This window comes from Tiliqua scincoides, chromosome 14 (genome assembly GCF_035046505.1).
Source record: "Tiliqua scincoides isolate rTilSci1 chromosome 14, rTilSci1.hap2, whole genome shotgun sequence".
In the NCBI taxonomy this organism is placed as follows: domain Eukaryota; kingdom Metazoa; phylum Chordata; class Lepidosauria; order Squamata; family Scincidae; genus Tiliqua; species Tiliqua scincoides.
Window position 1 is genome coordinate 11,592,047 of NC_089834.1, and position 27,617 is coordinate 11,619,663.

Consider the following 27,617-nt stretch of genomic DNA (forward strand, 5'->3'; position numbering starts at 1 on the left):
CAAGGGTCACAGAGAGAACAGGTAAAGAAAGAGTAGAGTCACTGGGCCATAGCGTGACCCCTTCTGGACAGCATCCTGCCCCCTCTGGACAGAGACAGAGTTGCATCAACTCCAACAGTGGCTCCCAGAAGTTAGGGACCAAGTACATGAGGGCCATGACCCACGCCCCTGCTTGTGAACTGCACAAGGGCGTCTTGCTGCCACTGGCTGACTAGAGTTCAAAGCTTAACAATTTATATTCTTTTTTGTAGATCCCAGCTCTGATACCCAGGACTAATTCCACTGGCCACCGAAGACAAGCTGTTAACCAGCGGGAAAGCACAACTCCGATCTTGGCCTGATGCTGTAGCTGCTCAAAAGCAACATACTGGAGGCTCCGACTTGCCTCTCACTGCAATAGCTTCTTTATGGCAAGCCAAGGTAAGGCACATTTTTGCTTGATGAAGTAATGTCAAAGAATCCTTCTTGCTGCTGACTGGCTGGGCTCAAGTTTCTCCTGCATATATGCTTGTTTTGCGCCGTTTACATGTCAGTTTCCTAGTTAGATTCTCAGTGGTAATGAGCCCACAGAGTTGATTGCTGCAGGGGAGAGAGAATCATTCTGAATAGGTTTGCTGAATAATTATGAACCAAGCTGAACTCTTGCATTTTCTTACTAATTGTGTATGGTTTGTGATGTTTTATGTATGATGCATTCAATTTGGTTTTAACGGCCATGTATTTTGCTGTGCGGCAACTTTTCTCAGCGAGTTGAATTGGCCTCCCTTTTGTATACTGTCTTTCTAACATCCAGTGTGATGTGGCTTAGCACTGACAATCTTTTCTACAGCAGCCCACTCCTTTTCAGAAATGTCCCTCCCAGCCCCCTGTTAACTCCTGGATGTGGTAGCAATAATCCCATTGCTGTCTTTTCTGTGGTAATGCAAAATACCACCCTTAGCCTTTCAAGGGCACTTGATGCCCCATAAAGTGGAGTTTATTAGCTGTTTCATAGATATTTGGGTGACCCAATGAGTATGTCTTTTTTTACTGATTTGTTCCACACTTTGGTTGAGTGACCCACAACTCCCACTGAGTTCTGTGAAATTTGCTTTAGGGTCAGTGTACCTGGCTCTGAATCCAAAATGCTTTTGCTGCTGTTGTTGTCTATGTTGGTGGTGTCATGTTGCTTAGGGTACTGTGAAATGTTGTTGGCCAGAGGACAGCATCTTTGACTTGGACTTAGGTCACTGGATTCAACTGCCCTAGATTTGTTGAATGGTCTTGAGCAACTCTTTGTAAAAACCGTTCCTGCTGAACTCGACTACTAGCCTATCTAATCCAGTATCCTTTTTTCCACAATAGTCTCTTGGGGGGGGGGGGGTCTCCAGAAGACCACAAATAGGACTTGACCAGAATAGTTCTCAGCTACTGAGGGCCAGTTGCTGCCCCCCCCCATGATGGTTTTAAGAGGCTGGTTTTAAGAGGCTGTGAACCCAAGAGACATGTGTGCACTGGTCACATGAGCAGAAGCCATACAGCATGGGAGCCAGTGATGTGCCGGCCCAGGAAGGGAAGGGTTCAAGGCAAGCCAAGTAGGAAGAAAGGCCAGGCAAAGAGCAGTGAGGAATGCCAGGGCCACACCCCAGCTAGGGGAATTGTTTTATCTTTGGGACAATAAAGCCCTCTCAGACCCCACACTGCTCCTGCAGGGACTGGTGGTGCTTGCCTTGGCTTCCTGAGGAGGCAGAGCTGTCTTCAGTCACCCATGGTTCTGGTTCCTTCTCAGTTGAACTACTGCAATGCTCTATACCTGGATCTGCCTTTGAAAAGCATCTGAAAACTGCAACTAGTTTAATACGCAGGAGCCAAACTGCTGATATTTTCCAAGGGAGCAGGAATAGTCAAAGAGTGTTACTATAGTCATAGACACTGGGCCTTATTTCCTCTGCAGAGCCTTCACTGGGGGATCCAGCAATTACGCCTCTGCCAATAATTGCACTTCCAGGGTCACCAGCTTGCCTTGAAATGGTTTCCAAGCCTTTTGACTTCCGGAGCTCCAATCCAGTGTGAATGGCTTGTGAGTAGCAACCTAAGCTTTTAAAGCACAGGCAGGACTGCTGGCTCCCATAACCTAGCTCATCATCTCCTTTCATGCAGTGCGGCAGGTGTCAAAAGAGAGACAAAGATGGCCGATTACCCCAGACGTTTGTTTCTCAAGTTATTGTTTTCCCCTCCAAGTTTTTCAGATCGGGCAGCACTGACCTTGATAAATTGGAACACTGAGTTGCAAACAATAAAATTAAATTAGGTGAAACCAGATGTAAAGGTCTCCAGAGTGGGAGGATAGGAAACGTATGGTATGAATTCAAAATGATGAGCACTGACTGAAACTTCAGCATATCTGGGGCGAGTGTGTGTGTGTGTGGGGGGGTGAGCTGCTGATTAAAAAAAAAAGGCCAAAAGTTCTTTAGGATGCATGCAAAACCCTGTGCCTGCCCAAAGACACTCTCTGGGTCATGGCCATACCCGCTCTGATTGATGAGGTGTTTGGATGGCATAAGGGTATGCAAATGTTTGCATTAGAGTTGAGTACACTGCACCATCTCACTGAGCTTAGTTTGTGTTTTGCATTATTTAAGAACCCCAAACACATCTGTTCACACGGCTGGCCCATTCACGGACAATGAATTTCACATTGTGTGGCAGGCTGTGGGACATGGCAGACAGGCTTGGGACACTCTCTACCTCAAGCCTGCCATTGCCTCCCTCCCGCCCATCATGGATGGGGTCATTCTGATCTGCTTCCCTCCCCTCCCCTTTGTACACTGCCTTTAACCAGAACAGGAAGTGCAGGACATGCTCCCGACATGTCCTGTACTTCCTGACTTGTTTAGGGGGACTGCATGAGGAAGGAGCTGCCTCCCATGTGGTTTTTTCAGGAGCGTGTAGTACATGCCGTGTGCAGCAGCAGGTGCCGTAGCAGCAGTGGCGGAGTTTGCGCCCACCTGAAGCAGGGCTTGATGGTTTGGTGCTTAAATGGTGAAGATTCAGAAGAAGCTGACAAATGTGAGGAAGAGTTTGGAGTGCCTGCTGTGTGACCAAACTGGGCACTGGGTCTTAAGAAAGGAGAGACATTGTAGTTCTAACAGGCAAGCTGGGTGGCCTTTAGGAGAAGGCCATGAAACCACAGGGTCCCATTTCAGCAAGGCCAATGACGATGTGTTTCCAGTATCCTATCCAACTTTTCAGCACTGGTGCAATGGCAATGTAGCCCCAAGGTGAAGGAACAAATGTTCTCATACCTGGAGGAGGCCTCTGACTGCCTGCCCACCACATGATCCAGTGCACGCCGCACTGGCACGGCTGCTCCAGCACTGGAAAGTTGGGTAGGATTGGGCCCTAAAACTAATGAAAGCTGAAAACTTAAAATGCTGGAACTAAAAGCTGAAGCACTTACACTAGAACACTGAGAATAATAATAACAACAACAACAACAACAACAACAGGTATTTATATACCACCTTTCTTGGTCTTTATTCAAGACTTTATTCAAGGCAGTTTACATAGGCAGGCTTTATTTAAATCCCTTATTAAATAGGGATTTTTACAATTTGAAGGAAGGTTCTTTCTTTCAAGAACCACTACATTCAGGTGTTTCATTCCAATCTGGCTTCACATTCTGGCCTCCATCCTCCCACGCTCAGAGCAGATGGAATTGCTCGGCTTCAGCTTGTCAGCTGCTTCAAGGTCGCACGGTGCCAGTGGCCTCGAACTGGCGACCTTGTGGATGTTATCTTCAGGCAGACGGAGGCTCTACCCTCTAGACCAGACCTCCTGCCCAACCAAAAGGCTAAAAGACTGAGAGCTGAGAACTAAAACCAAAGCTAAATGGTGTGAACTAAAAACTGATTACTAAAAGTCTAACAAACCAGAAGCACAACACCTGATGTGTCATTTGGTGGGCTTCCTCAGAGGCTGCAGCTTTGTTGTGACTCCCTCCAACACTGGAACCCAGCAGTCACTTGTTCTTATGTAGGCTGAAAGTAATGACCCACTCCATTACTATCTGCTGTCCACTCTAAGGATTCCTTACTTTCCATGTAGTAACATTCTTCAGGGCTGGTAACCATGCATGACTTTCTCATCTGGTAGGACAGTGAACAAACGGTAGTCTTGTCCTCCACCAAACCTGTTTTGTGTACTGATGGCTCCACAAGGGCTTCTAGCCACCTCCTTCTCTGCCAGCACTGGCTATTCACTGCTGCTGGGCTGGGAGGGGCTGCACTGTGGAGCATTGCCTTCTGGCCTCCCAGTTAACAGACCAATCCTATGTATGCCTACTCAGAAGTCAGTCCCATTTGAGTCGATGGGGCTTACTCCCAGAAAAGTGTGGAGAGGATTGGGTTGTCAGTCATGATTACTGCATTCTCTGTCCTGGCTGACAAGCATCCAGTCTCCTGATGCAATGTTACTGCTGGCTCCAGCTCAACGGAGGCCCAGCTGGGAGGCAGGCTGGAAAGGCAGACCAGGGGATTTTCCCTGAAGCCATTCGGAGTAAGCTAAGCAGCTCTGTGGTGGGAGCAAAGCGACTTCCACACAATCGTCTGCACCATCTGCCTCCCTGCAGATTGGAGCAAAGACATCTCGGGCTTTGTAGAACACACAAAGCAAGAGAGTTGAAAGGGAAGTGGACGCCCAGAGGCTGACAAGGCCTGGCAGGTGATGACTGTGAGGACAGAAAGCCAAGTGGGATCCTTCACTCCAGGCTCAGCTAATCAGAGCTGGAGTTGAACAGGACACAAAATCTGCAGCCCCTGGAGCCATGTCGCTGCTCAGCGGGGAGAGCCCCCCACACGTGCTCTTGCACTGGGTGCTGGGGAAGGTTGCTCTTGCCACCCGCCATTCCTTCTGGAGGCCTTTGCTGCAGTGCTCCCCACTGCTCTCTGCCCCTGCCTCGGACGCTCCTGTTGCGGGCAGGAGCCTCTTCACAGCCATCCGTGTTCCGATGGGGAGCGCGAACGTCTGGCCAGAACAGGTCCCGCAGAGCAGGGGGCCCGCGGGGCTCGGCTGGAGGGAGCCGCCGAGGCGAGAGGGCGGCCCAGCAGCACCTGCCGTCGGGCCCGGGCGAGCGGCGGCCGCCCTCCCTCCGCGCAGACGGGCGCCAGGGGGCAGTGCGTCGCCGCCGCTGCTTGGCTAGTGGGGACGCGCGGAGGAGTCCGCTCGGCAGCGCTAGAGGTGGCGGCTGCCGGCCTTCCTCGGCGGCGCGTCAGGGGCTCGGGTGCCGCCCGTGCGCTTTCCCGGGAGGAAGCCCTGGGCTGCAGGGCGTGCCTGGGACGGGCGCAGCCCAGCAGAGCGGTGGGCTCCCTCCAGGAAGGCGGGCCGGCCGGGCCGGGCTCCTGACACGGAGCCTGTGCTCATGAAGCGGCCCTGCCCTGGCCGGCCACGCTCCGCGGGGGGGGGGGGGGCAGAGGCCGAGCCGGGCGGTGCCCTCCGTGCGGGGCGCGGGAGCAGGAGACTTCATAAGGGCCGCGCGGCGCCCAGTGCCGCCCACCCGCTCGGGCGGCCCGACCCCCGCCCTTAAGGAGGCGCGCGGCGGGCGGGCGGGCGGGCGGGCCGCCTGCTCCTCCGCGCCCTGCTCGCCAGCGCCGGGAGGGCTCCTGCGTGCTGCGGAGGGCGGCCGGGCAGCCGCCTGCACGCCTCCCCGGCGGCCGGACCCAGCGGAGCGGCGGCGGCGCCACCTTAAGGAGCAGCCCCGCCCCGCCCCGCCGCTCATTGGCGCAGCCGCGCTGGCTCGAGCGGGGCTGAAATGCAAAACTTGTTGCTCCTGCTCCGGCGCGGGGCGAGAGCGGCGGCAGCGCTCGCAGAGGCACTCGCAGCCCGTCCCGTCCCGTCCCGCCCCGGCATGAGGCGCGGCCCGGCGGCCCGGGAGCGGAGCCCATGAGCGGCGCCGGGAGAGCCCGGCAGGTGCCGCCGCCAGCGCCCGGCCACTTTCGCGCAAGATGTGAGCGGCGCCGCGCCTCGGCCCGCCTGTCCCGCTGACGCCGCCGGCAGCGCACAGCCAGCCACGCAGCCGGGATGTTCGCGCTGGAGCAGTTCGAGCCGCAGGGCGGCGCGGGCAGGGGCGGCGCGCCCGTGGAGCGCGGCGGCGGCGGGGGCGGCTTCGCGCAGGGCTTGGGCTCGCACTTCAAGCCCTCGCCCTTCCACGCGGGCGCCGAGCCGGCCCTGAGCGCCCTGGCGGAGCCCTCCCCGGCGCTGCTGGCCATGAACCTGAGCCTGCCCGGCGAGCCCTACGGCTTCCACGCCCGCGGCGGCGCCCCCGCGGAGCTGCACCAGGCCCAGCCCCAGCCCGTCCACGGCTTCTTCGGCGGCCAGCAGCCCCCGCACGGCGCCCACCAGCAGCCGCCGCCGCAACCAGCCCACTTCGCGGGCGGCTTCGGGCCCGAGCCCGGCGCCTCCTGCCTGCACGGAGGGCGCCTCCTCGGCTACCCGGGCGGCGGCCAGCAGGCCTTCGCGGCCGACGGCTACGAGCAGCACCTGGCCGACGGACAGGCCCCGGCGGACGGCTTCGCGCAGCAGAGGGCGGGCCCCCTCCAGGACTTCCAGCCGCAGCAGCAGCACAACCCCGGCGTGCCCGCGCCCTGCCTCCCCCTGGACCAGTCGCCCAGCCGCGCGGCCTCCTTCCACGGCCTGCCGGGAGCCTCCTCCGCGGAGCCGCACGGCCTGGACGCGCAGAGGCGCCTGCCCAGCCAGGGGGCGGCCGCCGTGGAGCCCCTGGAGTACAGCTACGCCGGCAGCGAGGCCCACTTCGACCTGCCCGTCTTCTCGCCCGCCGAGGCCGACGGGCAGCTGCCCCACTACGGCGCCGGCAGGCAGCAGGTGCCAGGCGCGGGCGGCTTCGCCGGGCCCCGCGCTCCGGGCGGCCTGGGCGCCCTGGCCAAGGCGCACCCACCGCACGGCGCCTTCTTCGAGAGGTTCGGGGGAGCGCGCAAGATGCCGGCGGGCCTGGACGTCCGGCACCCCCTGATGCAGCAGCAGCAGCAGCAGCCGCCCGCCCTCCTGGCCCGGCAGAACTCCTGCCCGCCCGCGCTCCCCCGGCAGCCGCCGCCGCAGCAGCAGCCCTGCCCCGAGGGTGGCGCCGCCAGCGCGGGCCTGCAGGACGGGGGCCCGCTGCACGCCCAGTTCGAGTACCCCATCCACCGGCTGGAGAACCGGACCCTGCAGCACCCCTACGGGCCGGGCGAGCCCGTCTTCGGCGTTCAGCACCACCCGCCGCCGCCGCCGCCGGCCCAGCAGCCCCCCAGCCAGCGGCTGCAGCATTTCGACGCGCCCCCCTACATGAGCGTCGCCAAGCGGCCGCGCTTCGACTCGTGGGGCGGCGGCCTGGACAGCCACCTCTCGCCCTCCGCCTACGCGGGCCTGCCCGGGGACTTCCCGCCGCCCGCGCCCGAGGGCTTCCCGCCGCCCGCCGAGCACCAGGCCCTGCAGCAGCAGCAGCAGCAGCGCCAGAACGCGGCCCTGATGATCAAGCAGATGGCCGCCTCCCGCAGCCAGCAGCAGCAGCAGCAGCAGCGCCTCCGCCCGCCCAGCCTGCAGCAGCTCGGCCACCAGCCGCCGCCGCCGCAGCACCACCACGGGCCCGGGCCCGAGCCCTCCTTCGACGGCCAGGACGGCGCCTGGTTCCCGGCGGGCGCGGGCGACCTGCTCTTCCGGCCGGGGGTGGGCGGCATGCCGGGCCTGCAGGAGCCGCCGCCGCTCCGCCTTCCGTCGGGCGGCGAGGGGCACGTGCCCTCCCCGGGCAGCCTGCACGGCCAGTTCGGCCTGAGCCCGCCCGCGGAGCGCAGGCCGGGCGCCGACTTCGCCGCCCAGCAGCAGGCCTTCCCCTTCGGCCGCCAGGCCGCCCCGCACAGCGCCTCGCCAGCCGCCTACGGCCCCCCGACGGACTTCGCGCCCGCCGCGCCGCCGCCGCCGCCCCCGCGCCCGCCGCCGTCCAGCAGCAAGCTGGGCGCGCTGTCGCTGGGCTCCTTCCCCAAGGGCGGCGGCGGCGGGGCGGCGGCGAGCGGCGCGGGCCCCAAGGAGGGCGGCGGGCTGTTCGGGCAGAGCTGCCTGGCCGCGCTCTCCACCGCCTGCCAGAACATGATCGCCAGCCTGGGCGCCCCCAACCTCAACGTCACCTTCGGCAAGAAGGGCGCGGCGGCGGCGGCGGGGGCGGGGGCGGCGGCGGGCGAGGGCAAGCGCGGCAAGCTCAGCCCGGCGGACCCCTGCGAGCCCCCGCCGCCCGCCCCGGCGCCCCCGCCTGCCGCCGGCGAGAGCGGCCTGTCGCCCAACTACTCCCCCGGGCCGGCCCCCGACGCCAAGGCGGGCGGCGGGCGGGGCAGGGGTCGCCGGAAGCGGGACAGCGGGCACGTCAGCCCGGCGGGCGGCGGCGGCGGCTTCTATGACAAGTTCGGCCCGCCGGGCGCGGCGGAGGGCGGCAGCCCCGGGCAGGGCGGCGAGCGGGGCGGCGGGACGGGCACGCCCCTGCACGAGCCGCACCGGGCGCTGGGCTCGCCCCCCGCCTGGCCCAAGGGGGGCGCCGAGCTGCTCCTGCCGCCGCCGCCGCCCGAGCAGCCCGAGCTCCTGCCGCCGCGGGACCGGGCGGACTCCTGCTCGCCTCGCGCCGAGGAGCCGCGCCCCGAGGACGAGGTGTCTTCCAGCTCCGACCAGCCGCCCGCCAAGGGGCCCGGCCGCAGCCCGCCCCAGCCCCCGCCCCGTCCGGGAGACCTCGCGCTGCTGGGCGGGCCGAAGGCGCTGGCCCCGCTCGGCCTGCACGGCAGCGGCAGCAGCTCTACCTCCAGCCCGGACAGCTACGGCGGCGCGCCCCCCGGCAGCGGCAGCGTCCCCGCCGCGGCCCCCGACGAGATGCACCCGCTGGAGATCCTTCAGGCGCAGATCCAGCTGCAGCGCCAGCAGTTCAGCATCTCCGAGGACCCGCCGCTGGGCCTGGGCGGCGCCAAGAAGCCCCCCGACGGCGGCGCCCCCTCCGCGGGCCAGGACGGCGAGCTGAGCAGCTGCTGCGCCGCGCCCGAGGCTGGCAAGGGCGCCATGAGCACCATCGACCTGGACTCGCTGATGGCCGAGCACTCCGCCTCCTGGTACCTCCCCGGCGACAAGGCCCTACTGGAGGGGCAGGACGATGACAAGGCCCTGGCGCCCTGGGAGAAGGCCAAGCCGCCCCACCAGGGCAAGGAAGGTAGTACCCGCCCCTCCCCCCCTCCGTGGCTGGGTCCCCCTTGGTGCTCCCCTTGGGCTCTAGGTCCCATCAGACCCCCCCATAGCAGGGCCAGGGCAAGCGGGCAGTGCAGAAGTCAGGTCGCTGCTTCCTCCCGGGGTCAGGGGCTCAGCTGAGTGGGTGGCTGGTGAAGGCTGCCAGGGCAGCCCTTCTGAGATGAGGGCCAGGCCACAGATCCTGGCCGTGTCTTCCGTGGAAGCGGTGAGCCTCTGGCCTGCATAACGCCCCTGACGAGATAGGCCGTAGAAAGCCTGGACTGCAGGGACTCCACACTGGGCATCGGCCTGGTTGATGTCGTGTGCTTGGCTCTTGCACTTGTCCTTTGGCTGCTGCTGGCCACGACTGTGCCTTTTGATTCTGCCCTGGGAAAGCCAGCAAGGTGGCAGGGTTGGTAACAGTACAACTCCTTGTGGGTAACCAGGCGCAGGGCAGAGGCCCAGTTAGGGAAGAGCTTGTTCTGGGTCCCCTCCTGTGGGGGCCGGTGGGCCTTTGCATAGCTCTGCAGGGTCTGCCTGGCCCTGTATTGTAGCTTTTATTCGTAAGCTGAGCCTCTCTTCAAAAGTGTACCGCAAAAGAAGCCTCTGCATTTAGGCAGGCCAGAGCATCCTTGCAGGTTGGTGCTTGCCTAGTGAAATGTGGCTGGCTGAGTCCTGGAGGGCCCAGGAGTGTTCTTAGGGAGCGTCTGGATTATTTCAGGCTAGGTGCCTCATTGGCCTGGTGCCTTTTGTGTTGTGCAGTCAGGTGCAGCTTCAGGCATGTTCCTTGTCCGTCCGTCCCCCGTCCCCCCGAAACTCTTGCCTTCCTGAATTGTGCCCCTTGGTCGCCAAACTTGAGCATTGGGGGGGGGTGAGGTGTGCCTACCCATTGTGAGGCGTGAGCACCAAGGGCTGGCTCTTTGGGGGTTTGGGTGCTCTTTCCACAGCATGGGGAAAAAGATGCCCTTGGTGAGTTTGGGGCTTCTGGGGGCTCACTGCAGCACTCCCTGCCCCGGCTGTCTTGACCTCCTCAGCCTTGTCAGGCACAAATGCTGCTGCCGCCCGTTGTCTCTTTGTTCCCGGGTAGGCGATGATGCCAGGCTCTTTCAGAGCAGGGGGGATGCTTAGCATGCAGGGCAGGTGCTGGGGGAGCCCATCAGCATTCTTCAGGCTTCAGCCAAGCAAGGATATAAATTGTTTTGTTTGGGCCGCCTTTGCCATCTTTAAATGGAGTTTCACACCGCATCCTTCCTGGCTCCTTCTTTTATTGTTTCTTGTACACAACATCTAGATCTGACTGGATCAATACCTAGTTAGCACAAATCACAGCTCCCGTCACCTCTACCTTGCCAGATGCGCACGCACGCACACACACACACACACACACCCTTGCTCTCCATAACTGCAGTCAGAGTGGAAAGGAGAGAAATAACTGAAGGTCTTACTTTGTTTCAAGGAGCCAGGGAGGTGTGTTGTGCTGCCTATCAATGACGCTTTGTTACCTAGGAATTTGACACGTTGGCCACAATCCAGTACAGAGTTAGGCGAGCTCTAGCCGGTTGATTTCTGCGCTCCTATTTGCCCGCATTCTGTGTGTAAATGATCTCAGTCCTGCCACAGCGACTGCATCGGTGTGGTGAGGGCACAGCCTTTGTTGTGCTGGTGGGAAAAACCTGCGTTGTTTGCATGGCAAGTTTTGTTAGCAGCAAACAGTCATTGTCGTGCTATCAGGTGGAGCTGAGTGCAGCAGAAGTTTAAGTTGAGATGCAAGATGCCAGTCTAGCTTTGTGGACAGCAGCAGTGGAAAAGCAGACCCGATGCAGGAAAGTGTAGAGAGGTCTGCTCTTCAAAAAAGCTGGCAGAGAAATGGCTTTAATGGCTGTATTGAAGAGACAGTGCCAGAATGGCCTCCTTGCCAGAGGTCGTAGACTGCTTCAGGGCTGAGGAGTGCCGCAAGGGAAGGGAAATCTTTCTGTTTCTGTATTTCTGAACAAATACGCTTGTTTGTCCTCTCATGCACAGAATGAAGAAATATATTTGTTTAAAAACGTTTAAAAATCCTACTGGGATGTGCAGAGAAGCTTCACTGCATTGCTCTTGGGCTCCTCTCCAGAGGAACATGCTGTGAGAGGAGAGGCAGAGCTTATTTCCAAGGGTCAACATCCTAGAAATGGCACCGCCTGCAGCATGAGACCAGGTGATTGGGGAAGTTTTATCCTGCTGGAGTTTGGAAGGTGTAGCCCCTGCCTTGTTCTGGTGAGTTGCAGTGAAGGAGACTTAAGGTGCCAGCAGACAGCTTGTGCCTCGATTCAGGTTGCTGTTGCCACCAATAGTGTCGGGACTTGATTCCTCCCCATCCCCAAATAACTTTGGGTATCCTAATTGTAGCCGCCAGCCAGCTGCAGCCCCCTTTCTTGCTGGCAAAATGCAATGGTAAATGAATGACTGCGTCTCAGTTCCATTTTCTTTCAAAATAGTGCCCGTTGAGTCTGGATATGATGGAGTTTGTAGGGTAAATATATCTAAGAGAGACCTGCGACAGTAATTTATTTTAAAGCTCAAATCAGAAGCATTTTTGAAATGCAAAGGGAGAAACAAAACCCCCTGACCTGCTTGCTAGTGGGGTGGGGGTGGAATCTTTGATGGAATCACAGATCTGAGCAGCAGGCTTTGCAAAGGAGCAGATACAACACTGGTAGAGAAGGTCTAGGTGGGCCACGGCATGTCGCTCTGTCCAGCCACCCTTTTGCCTCCAGAAGCAGTCCATTAAAATACGGGTTCCTGAGGTGAATGGGGTGGAGAGTCTGTGACACATCGCAGGAACATCTGAGCGCTGTGAAGGACCCTGTTGTGGCCTGTGTTTGGAAACTGCAGCAAGGAGCAAAACTATTCTTGGGTCATTTTCCCACATGCAGGTGTGCCTGATTTGTTCCTAGGCGGAGTCTGTTTTCATGGGTGAAAGGGCCCAGATCCTGTCCTGAAGTGCACTTCTTTGCACCCCAGTTCTAGACACCCTTCTAAGGAGGACAAACTCCTGATAACTTGGGACTTCAGGGCACTCTGAAGGGAGGGGGTGTCGCTTTCTTTCTAATTAGCTGCATGTAGTCAAGGTATATGCTTCTCTCTCTTTTGCTGTTCACTCTCTTCTGCTTCTTTGTTGTTGGTTTTTAAGACCTGTCTGGAGAGGTTTTTCCCACGATGTGCCCACAGGAATGTACAACCTTAAGCTCCTGAGGTGGTTGTCAAGCAAAATGTAAATAGATGTGGTTACACTTTGTGGCTGTTGCATTTTCATCCACGGGCCCTCGCAGTACGTTGAGCTACTGTTTGCTGGTTTGGCAACATTTCATGGCATTCATAAACCTGTCACTGAAACAAGCCAGCAATAGAACAGAGAGGACATCAACGGAATGACCTGCTTAACGTGGAACGTTTATTTGTGGTGTTAAAAAAGAACTTGGATTCCATCTAGAGGTGGCTGTTGGCCCTTGCTGTTTTGTCTTCTCGGTTGCTCAGTGTGGTTTTTTGTCGCTGACTTGTGCAAGAGAAGAGCTTTGCTGTCCAGCCTTGGCTTTGAATACCTTGCAGAAAACCCAAGCAGTATGAAAATATTTGGGGTTCCTTTATTTGGGCTGAGACAGATTATTGGAATAATCAGGGCAGTTGGAAGGAGGCAGACTAACTTGCTCAGTGGCCGTTCACTGGGATTCTCAGAGTTAGTTGTTGGCTTTGGTAGCAGCATTTAAACTTATGCGAGGAGTCAGACACCCATTGACAATGCTGCTGCCTCTGCCAAGACATTATCTGATTGTCTCTTTTGATAAGAGATACAAGTCTTCAGTAAGTGATCTCGGTTAGTGATTTGGTTTAGGAGAGAAAGAGGACCCCCCCCCCCCGCAGCAAATGATGAGTAGAATCGTTGCCTGTTTTTTGGTTCTAGAGTTAACAATGATTTAAACTCTTCTGCTCCACAGCACCCCAAACAGTGAAATTACTTTGATGTGATGTGGCTTCGTTTGACTAATGGGAGCCCAGTGCCTGCCGGCCGCTGACCATCTCTCGGCAGTTGTGCTTTTCCCAGGCATTCAACAGGAAGAGTATTTTTGCTCAGCGGCAGTCTTCTTCCTTCTATTCTCTGCATTTCTGGGCACTTCTCAGGATAAAATGTGTGTTGCTTCCAATAATGGCTGCCTCTGCAGAGTTGGGCTAGAAGTGTAGAGTGGGGAGGGTCTTTCCTCACTGAAGCCGTCCAGCTTTCCTTCCGTTTGTCTGATTGTGTGACTCTTTCTGAGAACAACAAGAGTAGCAAACATCTACGACTGACGTTAAGGCAGACAACTTTGTAGTGCATGAAGCATAAAAAAAAAAGAATTCCATTTTGTGGCATGCATGACTGTGCCGGGTGGGGTATTTAGTAGTGCATCAGCTCGGGTAAGCAGGAGAATTTCTTGCTTCCCAAAGTGAGTTTCTTTTGGAATTGTTGGGCTTCAATTTATATGCAACCTGTTCAGGATTGAATATTTCCAGGGTGTAAATCCTGCACAATGCAATCTGGCTTTGGAATCACTATGTTTTCTCCTCTCATGGCAAGATTGTCTTGCGTTTATTTTCCAGCAATCTCCTGTGGTCGGGTTTTGAGAGATTTGAACAATGTGTGTTTGAAAGAAGAGCGCAAATAAAGTACTTGGTGTCATGTAAAAACATATATTTTCTGCTTGCTTATAAATTGTGTAAGGCTTGAGACAAAATAGTGTTATTAGAAATGGCTCCTACTATTCCTTGCCCTTATAACATTTAGTACTCTTCCCATGTTAGAGGGGGGAGGGTAGAAAGATGGACAATATGTGTCTAATGTAAATTGTGTTGCGGTTCAACTTAAACTTGCATGCATACAAATATGGAGCAACATAAAATCTGATCAGAGTGGAACTTGCATTTCTACATATCCTATATTTGCATTTCATAAAATGCTAACTGTGTCATTTTCTTACTCGTAAATAATTTTTGGGGGCCCCCATAGAAGTTTTGCCACATTGCATTGTGCTTTTAGAATGAAAAAGTGCTGCCATAACGACAGTGCAGCCTTCCCTCTGCATTCCTGCTTAAAACAGGAATATGCCGTTTAATGATGTGACTGCGGGTCGACTAGGGACTGTAGTTGTAACCTGTGCAGTTGGCAGCTTTTGTGACCAGTAGCAAGCAAGCAAAAAACTCCCCCAAAACTATTTTTATACATGAATAAAGGAATCTTTGGAAGAGTGTTTAATTTTTTTCTCAGCTTAAAATAGACTGGTAAAAAGCTTCTTTTGTGATATGCTCTGAAGATTCTTCTTTGATTAGCAATGCACTTGGAACCTGTGTTGATAATCCACTATTTATAGTCTGTCTTTAAATTAAATGTTAATTTTGCTCAGGCACTTCAAAAGTGGGCTGTACGGTCAGAAATCGTACTGAGTAATGAAGTTCTGGGCATTGTGGGGCAGCTTTGCATTAAAATGGACTGGCAGCCTTGCGTTTTATTTCTGGAGCCGCGGACGTGGATTGTACAATTTGGACACAAGAAGGGACGGCCAGAATCAGGCTCTTTCCACCTGGTCTGCACCAGCAGAAACCTGTCCCTTCTCCCATCTCCAGGCCACTACAAATGTGCCTGGGTCCCTTTTTTATTGCATGTCCCAGTCAAATTTTTCAGCATGACATCCATCTAGAGATTATGTGTCAGAGATCGTTGGATTCTTCTCAGATCTCTGGCTATGTGAATTTACCAGCTGGAGGGATAATCCATTAATTTTAACTAGCTGATTTTCTTAATGCTTCAAAGGAAACAACTTAGATGATACTGCACTGCAAAAAATATTAGCCATCTTTTGCTCCTCTGCCTTCAAATGATGAAAGCGATGTTGCGTTTTTGTGTGGAACCAAGTCTTGTGGTCCTCAGTAGAATTTGCTGTATGTTTAGCACTGAGGTATCAGTTCCACGTTACAAAGCGTTGCATAAATTAGTGCTCGGTTTGAGACTAAGAAGGGTGTCTTTTTAAAAAAAGTTTTTACATAAGCAACATCTGTGTTCAATACACTCATTTATTGCTGGCCTTCTGCAAAATTGGTGTGTGTTTGAGAAGGCCCCAGTGCCAGAGAGACGTTCTCTTGGACATGTTAGGGACAGAAGTATGTATTGTTTTAATTTACAAATGTATTGATTTAGCTCATGAATGATTATTCGCGTTGGATCTTGGAGTCTTCTTGGTCTTCTGCAAGAGAATAATTGCAATAGTACAAAACAATCTTTCAGTAGTTTTAATTTTGATTTTTGGGAGTGGTTGGAGTGCCACTGTTTGTTGTAACTAGCGGAGGATGTTGTCTTTTTAACAAGTACCAAATGTCACTATATTGAGAGACTCAAATAGTTTAACTGGTTATTTAATATATTTGGTGGTTAAAAGAAGACAGTGAACCGACAGAAGAATGTGGATGACCCAATTCTAATTGCACTCACTTGAAAGTAAATCCTTTTGTTTTCAGTGGCTCTTACTTTCCGGAGATTGCAGATTAAATTGCGTGGAGTTGTCATTTTGTTTTTCTGAGAACTAGTATGCGCGTTTTCTGCGCAGAGGACTTTGTCATATCTTGTTTACATTTGCTCAGCCTGCTCCTGCAAGTGGTTCCTCGCTAGGAATCTTTAAAAGCCACAGTAGCCAGATTTGTTTGGGATTGTGGCCTGTGGGGGCTTTTGTGAAGTGTTTTCCAGTGCGGTGTTTTTTAAGGATCGTGCCAATTTTTCTTCTTCTTAAAATAATAGAAGTTCATTTGAGATGAAGTGCCAAAGTAATGGAGCTTAAGGCTCAGAATAATTGCAGAGGTTTTCACCAGTAATGCTCAGCATAGACTCAGAGTCTGATGAAAACCCCAGAATAGCCGTATCATTTCAGTATGTTCTGTTTTCTGTATTGAACTGGTAGCGTTCACAAGTGATGGGGCTTCTTTGCGGCTCTTACCAGGGCGCCTCTCCATTTGTTCTCCTCCTGCTCCGACTCCCCTCGCATTCAGGATTCCAGCCGCTTGCCTTGGAGATCCCTTGCCGTTTGCTTCTTTTATTTTACTGTGTTTGAGTGCAGAGTGCCTGCAAAGGTAGATGTTAGGAATATGGTGCAAATCTGATTTTCGGCAGGATTGGTATTTTGATCTTTAGGGCAGAGAGAGAGCCACTGGTAACGCTGACTGAGTGATGTAGGGCCAGTAGAGTGTATGTTGTGTGGTGTGTGTTTATTTGCTATCTGATCCTGCTTTATAATTCCTCAGGAAAGCAAATGGCTAAGGGCCCAATCCTATCCAGTTTTCCAGTGCTGGTGCAGCTGTGCCAATGGGGCATACACTGCATCTTGTGGTGGGGCAGCAGTCACAGAGGCCTTCTTAAGATATGGGAACAATGGGGCTGCATTGAGGCTACACTGGTACTGAAAAATTGGATAGGATTAAAAATTGGGCCCTAACTGGTCAAGGACACACTTTTTAAAGTGGTGTCCTTATTCTGGCAGGGGAGGGCAACTGTCCCTCTTCACCCCAGCATCGCGTCATTTGCAGTGGCTGTTGCTGGTGTCTCTGCTGTATCTTTTTTAAGATTATGAGCCTGCTGAAAGGGAACCATTTGATTTATTTTACTACGTAAACCGCTTTGTGAACTACTCTTGTTGAAAAGTGGTATATAAATATACTTAATAATGAGAAATATCCTTTGGAGGGCCATTTTAGCATTTCGACTAAAATCTGCTTCCCTTGGAGTCCACTGAACAGTGTGAACGTTCGAAGGAATGTGATCTGTTGGTACACTTAGGCGAGAACTGAGTTACCTTTCTGAGTGTGAGGCTCAGTCCCGTGCCTGGACTCCGGCAATCCGTTTGTGTGTGCTGTGATTTCTTTCCATGACACTTCTGTGGCGGGTGGGGGTGAGTGAAGAGCTCACCTGCTCTAAGGTGTGTTGGAAGGAGGCAGCTTGCTATCTCGGATTTCTCTTGAGAAGGTGTCTATACCCAGCATTTCTACATTGTTTAAAATTGCACGAGATCTGTGGCTCAGTGAGCTTTAAACCTGTGGTTTTTCAAGGCTGAGATGGGGCTTGCCTGATCATTTGGGAATCCTGTAACAGTAGCGTTTGTGTCTTGAGTTGTGTTACTTCATCAGTTTAGAATATTTGACTTAATTGACGGGGCTTGGGGAGAATGGTAACCGAGCAGTCCACCGTAGCCTGGTGACCGCAAAGCCACTAACCTCCAATTAGATGCTCTAGCAGTCGGTACTGTTGGTGTGAGATGAACTGCAAATTGGCCAAAACTGCATTCCCGCCCCGTTGCAGGGAGAGGAGTGTTGGCATCGCATTTTTGGAGTGTCCATTTCAGTTCACCTGCCTCAAACTTCCACAGTTGCAGGTCATGCATTATGGGAGGGACTGTGGCAAGCTCTGTGTCTTGTCTGTCTTGACATTTTGTATTATTTTGAGGGAGTCATTGTTACCCCCCCCCCCAGAAATATGCATCACCAATAGCTCGGTGTGTGTTTTGAATCCTTGCAGGAAGGGCTGGCACGAAACGGCTTTGGCCTCGGTAAGTAGGCTGTAGGATTGGTCCCTGTGAGAGACCAGCTGGATCTAGAGGGAACTGTTTCCCCTCTTTTTTGGATTAGCTGTCAGATGAGACCTGAACTTCAGTTCTGTCCTCTTCCTCAGAGAGGTTTTCCCTGCTTTACTGCAGGTGTGAGGATTTCGGCTTTTTTCTCCGCTTGACTTGTCTTTGTGCTCTTGTAAGATGTGCAACTGTCTTGGTGCTATACTGCGGGTAGGGAGGGGGTACAGGAAGCATGCCGTTCTGGTCTGAAATCACTGTCCCAGGCAGTTGTCCCTTGGTGGAGACCTCTCTGCACGCTTTGGTGGGGAAGGAGGGTTGGCTGTTCCGCTCAGCAGCCATTGCACTTAAAGACAAGGTCCTAACTCGTTTTAATTTTGATTTTTGTGGATAGGTGCCAGTTCAGAGAGAGGCTTTTGGAACATAGAGGGCTGGATGGCTTATACGTCAGGGGATTTAGTTGCCAACCCTTGAATGCTGGATGCATGTTTGGGCAAACCAGATCAGTTACCAGTGCCTCCCACCAGAGAAGTGCAACCTGAGTGTTTTCTCAAATTATAGCCCCAGCATCAAACTCTGTGTAGTAATGTCTCCAAACTCTGGAACTTTAGGAAATTCAGAACATCATTGGACCAAGAAAGGAGTGGTGTGGCTCAACAGGCCTGTGCCCAGCAAAATGATAATTTGCTTAACCTCCCAAGTTTGGGTGTAGCTGTTTGGAATCCTGTAGTGTCCAGGTAATAGAGCCTTCAAGATTCTGCCCATGTGTCTTCCCCCCATGCAGGTTTTTGAGGGTTGCAGGCAACATGCAGGCATAAAATCCAATGTCCCAACACACAAGAAGCTCCATCGTGTGGCAAGCTTTTGGGGCACTTGCTCATTCAGCCTCCTGCTTGATGAAGTCCCCTTGCAAGGTGCACCTGAAACTTTTCCTTGGTTGGAGGAGTCTTGGATTAAGGGAGGGTGTGTGCGTGTGAGAGAGAGAGAATCCAAAGAATTCACTCACATCCTTTCTTGTGAGATAAGTTATTTGAACCCAGTCTGTGTAAAGGTCTCAAATATTTTTGATTGCCTGCTGGTGCAACTCCAAGAGGCAGGGGAAGCACTTCAGGGTGTGCAGTCTGTGCCGCTGCCTTATTGCGCCTGCAGGGTAGAGAGTGTGGGGGCTTGGTGGCTGGCCTGGCTCTGGAAGGGCCTCACACTGAACACTGGGGGCAGGCACTCAGTTGTGGACGGGATGCAGAAGATGGTTTCCTGTCTGCTTGCAGCAGCAGCCGTGGCCACAGATCTTGCTTTGTGAGGCTCACTTTCTGATAAATGCCCTGCCGGCCCATCAAAACGGGAGATCAACATTATCATGGTGGGCAAATGTGGGAAATGCCATAATTGTCAAGTGTGGGCAATGGTGATATTTGCAGGGAAGCGATGTTGGTTGTTAATGATGCTACTGTGGTCACATGCAGCGTTTGGTTAGTTTTTAACCAAATGCAGCAAGTTGAAGTGATGACGGTCCTGGTTTAGAATTTTGGCGACAGCCACAGACTTGGCACCTGAGGCCTTCCTAAATTCTGACTCAGGTCTTGCCCCACTGCAGGACATTCTTCTATAGGTTGAAGTGTCTGAAGGTGGCAAAAATCCTGTGTGAGAGAGAGAGGACTGTGTTGCTTCATCTCCTTACAGTGTGTTCTGCTGCTTCTGTGCAGGGCTTACCTGCTTGGACCTGCAGGCTCCCGTAGGACTGCTACAGTGAACAGGTTAAGGCGTGATCCTGGTAGAGGCTTAGCAGATGTTTACCAGAAGCCGGCATCTATTGCTTGAGCTAGACTGATGCTGGCTCCTTGTAGTGCTTGTGCTCTTGTATCCCAATTTCTTGTGATGGCTGGAGGGGAGGCCATTGTTGGTGGTTTGTTTTAAAATGTTCAGTATTTTGCCATTGAGTTTGACAATCAGTCTCAGACAATCAAAACATTGAAAAAAACAACTTCAAAAAAATAGCAAAGAAGTAGAATTAAAAGCCAGACAAGCAGGAAGGTTTTCCCTCGATGGTGCAAGAGGTGAAATTCAGTGCCAGGTGAGCCTCCCTGGCAAGAACCTTCCACACACCAGGCGCCACAGCTGAGAGTGGCCCTTTCTCCCCCTACCCAGTTGCTTCTGGGGGGGAGCAACAGTTGTGGGCTGCAGGTATGCGCTTGTGCATGTGCACTAGTAAACAGGATGGGGCAGGCCTACACGAATAGCCAAGTAGCTGCAGGCTCCCTCTTTGAAAGTTCTCCTTTGCTGCCCTCCATTTTATCTGATAGTTCTTCTTCCTTCTCTCTTTTTTTTACTTGAAATGTTTAGAAGGCAGGAGCAAGGATTTAGCATTACTGCCCCCCCCCCCCCAGAACTAGTGGCAACTGAATTTTTGGTGCTGCAATTAGGGGGGGGGGGTCTGTCCATTAAAGTTTAAAACGTGTTCTGAAAAGTAAATGCTAGAAGTGATACTGGCAGTGCCAGGGGTGGGAGGGCATTGCCTCGCTCGCTGCCTGTCCACCATGCCAGCAGCCCTTGCCACTTGGCCACATCCCACACAGCACTGCAGCTTGCAGTGGCTCCTCTGGATTTGGGGGGGGGGGCACATCCTGCATTGCACAATGTCCTGGTCTCGAGCAGTTTGGGTAACTGATGCTGGGAAAGGCCTCTGTGAGATCCTGGAGAGCTGAAACGAGCAGCCCTGAGTGAGACGGGGCAGGGCCTGCATTTTCTATAGCTTTGCAATAATGGCAGTTTGAGGGCTCTGCACATATGATCTCTCCTAAATGAAAATGTTTCCTTGAGGATCACACACAGTCGTTGCACCTAAACAAATTACCTGGGAAGGCCCGTCTTCTGTCTGACCCTCCCCTCTTTCAACCTGCCTCTTTGGCTACACACTATATCATTTCTGTGGATCCGGACCGACTTGTTGGGTTGTGACCTGAATTCTGGTGCATCCCGCAGTGCCTTCAATTAAAACAGAGGTGATGGAAAGATCAGATAACTCATTCCCTCAAGCCCTGAGGCTATTCAGAAACCAGAGAGCTGCTAAGTACCCTGCAAAGAGCTGAGCTCCTGCAGTTTGCAAGCTTGTGTAAATAAAGGGAAATAAATGTCTGAGGGCACAATCCTAACCAGAACAAAAAGTTCTATTTTGATCAATGGGGCTTACTCTCAGGAAAGTGTGGTTAGGATTGCAGCCTGAGTGTCTTTTTTTCTGGGGTGTTTTTTTCCCAAGTCCGTCAATGACAGGTAGTGGGGGCAGGTGAAGACTGGGCTACAGAACCAAGCCCTCAAGCCTTGAGGCTGTTCATTAGGGCTGCCTCATTGCGAGGAATGGATTGAGGTGATTTTTGTTTTTGGTTTTTTGGGGTAAATAAACAAAACATTACTTGTAAAAAATAAAAATAGTTCTTTCCAGATCACTTTTTTAAAGTTTTGTAGTTGGGTCCCCATAGAGTAGAGGTGGCCAAACATGTTTAATGCAAGAGCCACATATGACAAACTTCAGAAGTTTGAGAGCCACAGTATTTAAGAAACATTTAAATTCTTAAATATATTTACTCACCGTGAACATGAAACTTAGGTTTTAATCCAGTGGACTCTCAATTTATACCTGGTAAATAATTATGAAATGTAAATTTTTTTATTTACCTTTTATGTTAATTGTGATGCAAAAAAGGAGTTCAGCCAACCTGTTTTTTTGTGAGCCGCACGTTATACGTCGAAGAGCCACATGTGGCTCAAGTGCCACGGTTTGGCCATCCCCTGCAATAGAGTGTCATTTAAGAAAGTGGGTCCCAGTGCTAAGAAGCTTGAGGACCACTGCGCTATATGCATTCAGGCATATCGTAACTCGGGGGGGGGGTGGTATTGAGAGAGCTCTGCTACTCGCGTGCGCAAAGTGTGCTTCTCCTTTCAGAGTTTGAAATGTACGTTGTGGTTGCTGAGATGTCCACTGGCCCACAGTCTGTGATGTGTGGTTGGTCCCTGATTGGTCCCCTTCTCCCTTGGTTGCCACTTCCAGTGCTTTGTTCCCTCCCCCACTTTATGCAATGCTTTTGCCAGAACAAGATGTGAAAGGCTTATTGACAAAACACTGGATGCTCTTCTTTTTTTCCCCTAGGGTTTGACTGGTCCAAATTGCAAGTTGTCAGTTAAGGACCTGTAAACATAAACTGCTGTAAATAGGATCCATAAGAAAAAACCACATACATACAAATGTCATTTTATCTTCTCATAATAAGAATCTATTCATTTATTATGGTCTTCCTAAATAGGCACTTTCTGGTTTTATATTTTTACTCTAATGCTTTTTGTGCAAGCAGCAATATGCAACTGGCAGCTTAAGAGCAAAACTGAGCCCTGTCCTTATTTCTCCCCCCCATTACACACCCCTGTTTTCTCCAGCATTTTCCTTCTATTTACATTTTTCTGAAAAGGTAGAATATTTTACAGCAGGTGCAGAAACTCTGATCTTTATCTTTGGATGCAGAATGTGCAGGCGTGAGCTACTAGGTCCTGTGGAGCCCTCTGCCCATTGAGGGGGCTGCCTCTTGCTGCACATTGTCAAATCTGCTTGCAAGTTGTGTTCTTGGGGGGTGGGTGCGAAACAGCATGTAGCAAACTGAGCTGATCATTGCTCTTGGGAGAATAGACAGGGTTACTTTAGGCAGAAATATTTGTGCTCTCTCTCTCTTTCTGTAAATTATATGTGTGTGTGTGTGTGTGTGTGTGTGTGTGTGAGAGAGAGAGAGAGATAGAGAGAGAGAGAGAGAGAGAGATTGTTTATTCAAGTTAAGAACAATCACAGTGATAACTGGAGGTGAAATAAGAACACACAAATAAAATAAAATTAAATAAAAGTGATACTGTGATTTTTATTTGTGTGCTCTTATTTCACCTCCAGTTATCACTGTGATTGTTCTTAACTTGAATGAAAATGTTACATATATACATAAATGTTATATATATAGAATTTTTTAGGCAGTAGAACATTATTCTGCTCCAAGTGAGTTTCAGTAGTTCTAGGTGTCGGCTAACTACTTTTACATTTTTATTCTCTTGAGAAAACTCTACAGAGTGAGGGCGAAATGTCAGGATAGGATCTAGACTGTGTGATTATAGCCTGGAACTTGAAAATGAATCTTTCTTTAGGTACAGAATTGTAATCTGCCGCTACTGAGTGAATAAACGAATCAGAACATTTTCATTCTAAAATGTGTCCTGCTGCGTTGGCCAAGAGATTGGTTTTGCTGTGCCAGGGGACAGGCTGGCCCTGGCGTGGTGGGGCAGCCTTGGTCTGGCGCGCTCCAAAGGCAAAACGGAGTCCCCTTTCCTAAGGTTTTCTAACAGCAGTGCAGCATATGCCTGGAATGGATCTGCCAGTAAGCCGGACAAACGTAGCTGATGAGCCTCAGCTGGTTGGAGGTGGAGTCAGCGTATGTGGAAATGGTGTGGTGTCGCAGGGTGCTGTGCACTCTTTCTCTTGTGCCTCTCTGCGGCGGTCCTGTGACTTCCATGCATGCATTGCGAGAATTTCCGTCTCACCATTGCAGACCATGAGGAGGGGGGAGTCCGACTGGCTCCAGAAGGTGAAGCCCCCGGCTGAGTCGGAGGCTTCATCCCCCGGATCACCCTGGCACCTGATTATGGAAACGCGGGCAGGGCGTGCGCAGATGCGCTCACCCTGTGACTGGGTGTTAGTATTTTCTGGCTTTCAGCATGACGCGTTGCTGCCGTTGACGCTGGCTTCATGCAGTCACGGGTCATTAGCTGGCGTATGCGAAAATGAAGGCAATTTCTTCCCTTTGACAGCTTTTCCGAAGATTGGAAGGAGTAGCTCTCCGATATGAGTAATGGCTATTCTTGCATTGATGTCGCTGTTGGTAAGACAAGGAAGCAGTTGGCTTATAATGGCCAGTTCCCCTGAATGTGCAGGGTCCAAGGAAGTGTGGGTGCGTCTCCCCCCCGCCACTGAAGAATTAAACTGAGGTTTTGATGTATTTGTTCATAAATAAACCTCTGTACTGCACAGTAGACATGACAACAAGACTGAGGCAACCTTCTGGCTTAAAACAGGTTTTCCAGTGCTCTGATTTACGGGAAAAAGCATTCTTTGCACCCATACAGTTTCCCACTTACAGCTCAGAGTCATTAATCCAGAATCTAAAATTAACTTATATTCAGCATTTATAAAGAGTACAAAAGCCAGCGGATGTTTCCTGCACTGGAAAACTGTTGAGCAGGATTCTTGGGTAGTCACAAGACCCTCTGCGGAGAGGAGTTGGTCTTTGCCTGGCAGTTTCCTTGCTGCCCGTTCTGTCCCTTGTAATGCATCCCTTGGCGTTGTAAATATTCCGCTATGTGATGGAAGCAGCAGGCTGTGGTTGTGCTCCTGGGGCTGCTTGCAGGTTCTGTTGGTGTGTCACCGTCTGAATTCCCTGCTGCAGAGAAGGGGTCTGCCTTCCACTTGAGCCTGTGTCCTGCTCACAGTCTGTCCATGCGTGGAGGCGAAGATGTCTTTTGTTCAAGGTCAGCTCCCAGCGATTTGAGAGTAGGCACTGTGGGGCTGAGCACTTCTTTGTTAGTTTTGATCCTTTCAATGGGCAGCAGCAAAAATCCAGGAAAGGTGCTGCTGTCCTGCTAGCAAGAGAAGGACTCTCCCCCCCCCCCCATATAGTGACAAATGGAGAGAAACTACCCACAGATGCAGAAGAAGAACTGAGCTGGGGGGGAGTGGGTGCCACCCTCGGGAACATCCCTGGTTCCTCTTCCTGCCCCAAGGAAGGGCTTAATGGGCAGATTTCTGAACTGGGCGCTGCAGCCCTATAAACGCCTGTGGTTTTCTGTGTGTGCAGCTGGAAAGTACCTTGCCGGACTGCAGTTCATCATGCAACTTGGTCAGATGGGAAAGACTAAATAGCAAGTGGGCAGGAATGAGGGTGCAAAACCAGGGGGGGGCAGTTTATCCCATTGTCATTTTGCACCGTTTTGCCCCTTTTGCTTTGTTTTCATGTAAACTTGGCCTGGGGTAGGTCTGACTGGGCTCAGAACGGCAGTGGGAGCAGACGGTCAAGCCCCACTCTCAGCTGCCCCAGTTCTGCCTGTTTTGAGCCCTCCCATCCAGCCAAGTGGCACAGTTCAGCATGTGTCTGACTGGAGACAGCATGTGTCTAGCAGAGAACGAAGGAATCTGGCCCCTGCAGTGCTTACCAGTTTTATCCACGAATAATTGCATTAATGATTTCAGATCAATATTTTCTTCCCAAAGATGCTCAGTTGAAATTATTTCATGATGATGATTTATGTATCTAACAAACTGGCAATTTTTTAACCCTCCTGTGTCCTGAAAGTAGTGCGTGCACTGAGGGTTTGTCGCACAAAGGCATCCTGAACGGTGAACTGGAAAAAGCAAAAATGCTGCACGAGTTGACAGACGTGCTGTGGCTTTGATTCCAAGAGCAATTCCCAGTGTGCTGCTGGTCTGGCCTTGGATGCCTGCACACAAGCCTGTTCTTGAAACCAGCCCTCCTAGCATGGAGCACTGGAACCCCCGAACCCCTGGCCTGCCTCCCTGCATGGCCGTCTTCCTCCTGGGGCTGCTCCCTAGTCATGCAGTTGCGAGCAGGAATGGTGGGGGCTGGCTTTGGTCTGTGAAGGAGACTTCTTTGCCTTCGGTGGAAGTGTCTTGTCTTTCACGTTTCACTCATTTTGTTGGCCTGGACCCTTCGTTCAATTTGTGCTTTTATTTTTCACATTTCAATACCGCCTTTCCTCCATTGAGCTCAGGGTGGTGTACATAGTTCTCCCCCTCCTTTTATCCTTACAACAACCGTGCGAGGTAGGCAAGGCTGAGGAAGAATGGCTGGCTCAGGATCACCCGGGAAACTTTGTGGCTTGGTAGGGATTTGAATGTGGAACACCCAGGTCTAAACCCAGCCACAGAACCACTGCCCAATCCTGGCTCTCAGGCAGGTGTTTCAAGATGGTGCATGCATAGATCCACAGCTGGCTCGGTTGCGAAAAATATAATATCACATCCTTGTGCCCCACAGCACAGCACTCCCCCTTATTCATCTCTCACACAAGTTAGAATTCGCACGGAACCCATAAACGTGTCTAGAGAGAATGGGCAGCTCCTCCCTCTTCACAGTTTTTCTGTATCTTGCTGGGGAAGTTGGTGGGGTGAGTGACGTGAGTCCAGGGGAACTAATCCCATCTGTCCTTGAACGCCAGCCTGAGCCACTTGTTGGAAAAGTGGCTTATAAATAGCACGGGCCAGAAATAGAAGTCCTTTTCTTCTCTTCCTGGGGGGAGTGTCTCTCCCAGCGCATGTCCGCTTGCACACACATCACCCCCCATGCTTCTCCCAGGGAGTTCAGTGGGGTTCTCAGCTGCTGTCTCCTCTTCACACCTGCTTCCCTTCTGCAAGATGGTTGCGTCACGAGCCTTAACTCCTTGGTCTCTGCCCCTTCCTCGTCGGCTTTGTGCCAGGCACATTTGTTGCCATTAGGCTTCTGTGTGGCTGCCATCTTCCTGGGGTGGTAGTCTGACCCAGGCATTGGTGCAGCAATGCTGGACCTTCTGTGCAGAGTGGTAGAGAGTGGTGCAATGTGGTGTCCACGCCATTGAGTGATAGAGACTCAGGGGTCCCCGCTCAGATCCCTGGGGCCTCCTTAATTTCCCTTTAGCTTCTACTCTCCTAGGCCAATAGTGACTCTCAAAAGGGGGTGTCTCCTCTTAAGGTAAAACTGGAAAGCGATGCTAAGCCACAAAGAGTCCTTCTGTGGTTGTTTTTTAAAGTAAATGTTGTGGAGGGGAGATGAACCGCACCATAGGAGGGACTTCAGGACCTCACTCTTTTCACAATTCTGATTGGGGTTCTCACCCCCCCCCCCCCCACACACACACACTAGGTGTGATCAGAATTGAAATTGTGGCAGGGCAAAGTACTAAAGCCCCCCCTTACCCTCCATTGCCACCTTGGCCCCATTCCTATCCCCTCCCCGTGTGCTGTTTACTTCTAAAAAACCAAACAGGGAAGGGCCGCTATGTCTTTTGGTCAGGCCTAGTTTGCCCCTTACGTGTGACAATCTCCTGATCTTCAAAACTTTTTTGAAACATTCAGGTGGCAGGCACCCTCGAAAGCACAGGGGCCTGTTCTGTTTCTTCTTCCTTTGGGTAGCGTTGTGATCTTTTTGCACCAGCTGTCATCTCTGCAGTTTTTGTCAGCTGCACCTGCAGGCTGGGACATGCAGGGCTCAGGGGGTGAGCGTTGGGAAAGGGGCTGATGCACCGGGGCAGACGTGTGTCTTCTTGGAGGCCGCCATAGACATGTCCCTTGGCGACCAAAGAGAAACTTGGATTTGCTTTGGGGCTCCAGGGAGTTGGTTCCATTACTGGTCCTAGGAAGAGCAGGGGGGTGGGGAGTAGCAAGAATAAGCTGCTGTGGGGTTTTCACAGGCTGTCTCAGCGTGATGTCGCTGCATATGTTTAAACACAATCTGGGGATGGCCCTCTTGATGAGGCCTCCTGGAAGGTGCTTTACCCAGTGGGCCTGGAGCCTTTCTCTTGGTTTTTGAGCAAGAGTGTCTTTCCCGAAAGGCCCACAATCTTGTCCTCTCCTCGGAAGGCGCGGGTGGATGAGAGGAGGCCTTTCAGGATTAATTAAAGGGAGGCCTCCAGCTGGAGGCTCTGCGGCTCTCTAAAGAGGCCTCCTAGCTGATGTTGCCAGGACTTGGAACTGGTGGGGGAAGCAGA

At 52.6% G+C, this 27,617-nt stretch overlaps 1 protein-coding gene across 1 annotated transcript in view; it reads left to right on the plus strand.

Moving 5' to 3' along the window:
• The first annotated feature begins 6,057 nt into the window (after positions 1 to 6,057).
• Positions 6,058 to 27,617, plus strand: part of MN1 (MN1 proto-oncogene, transcriptional regulator) — a 30,455-nt gene continuing 8,895 nt past the window's right edge. The window contains exon 1 of the mRNA XM_066609977.1: positions 6,058 to 9,211. Within this exon, the coding sequence (XP_066466074.1) occupies positions 6,058 to 9,211 (3,154 nt within the window). The remainder of the gene's footprint in view (positions 9,212 to 27,617) is intronic.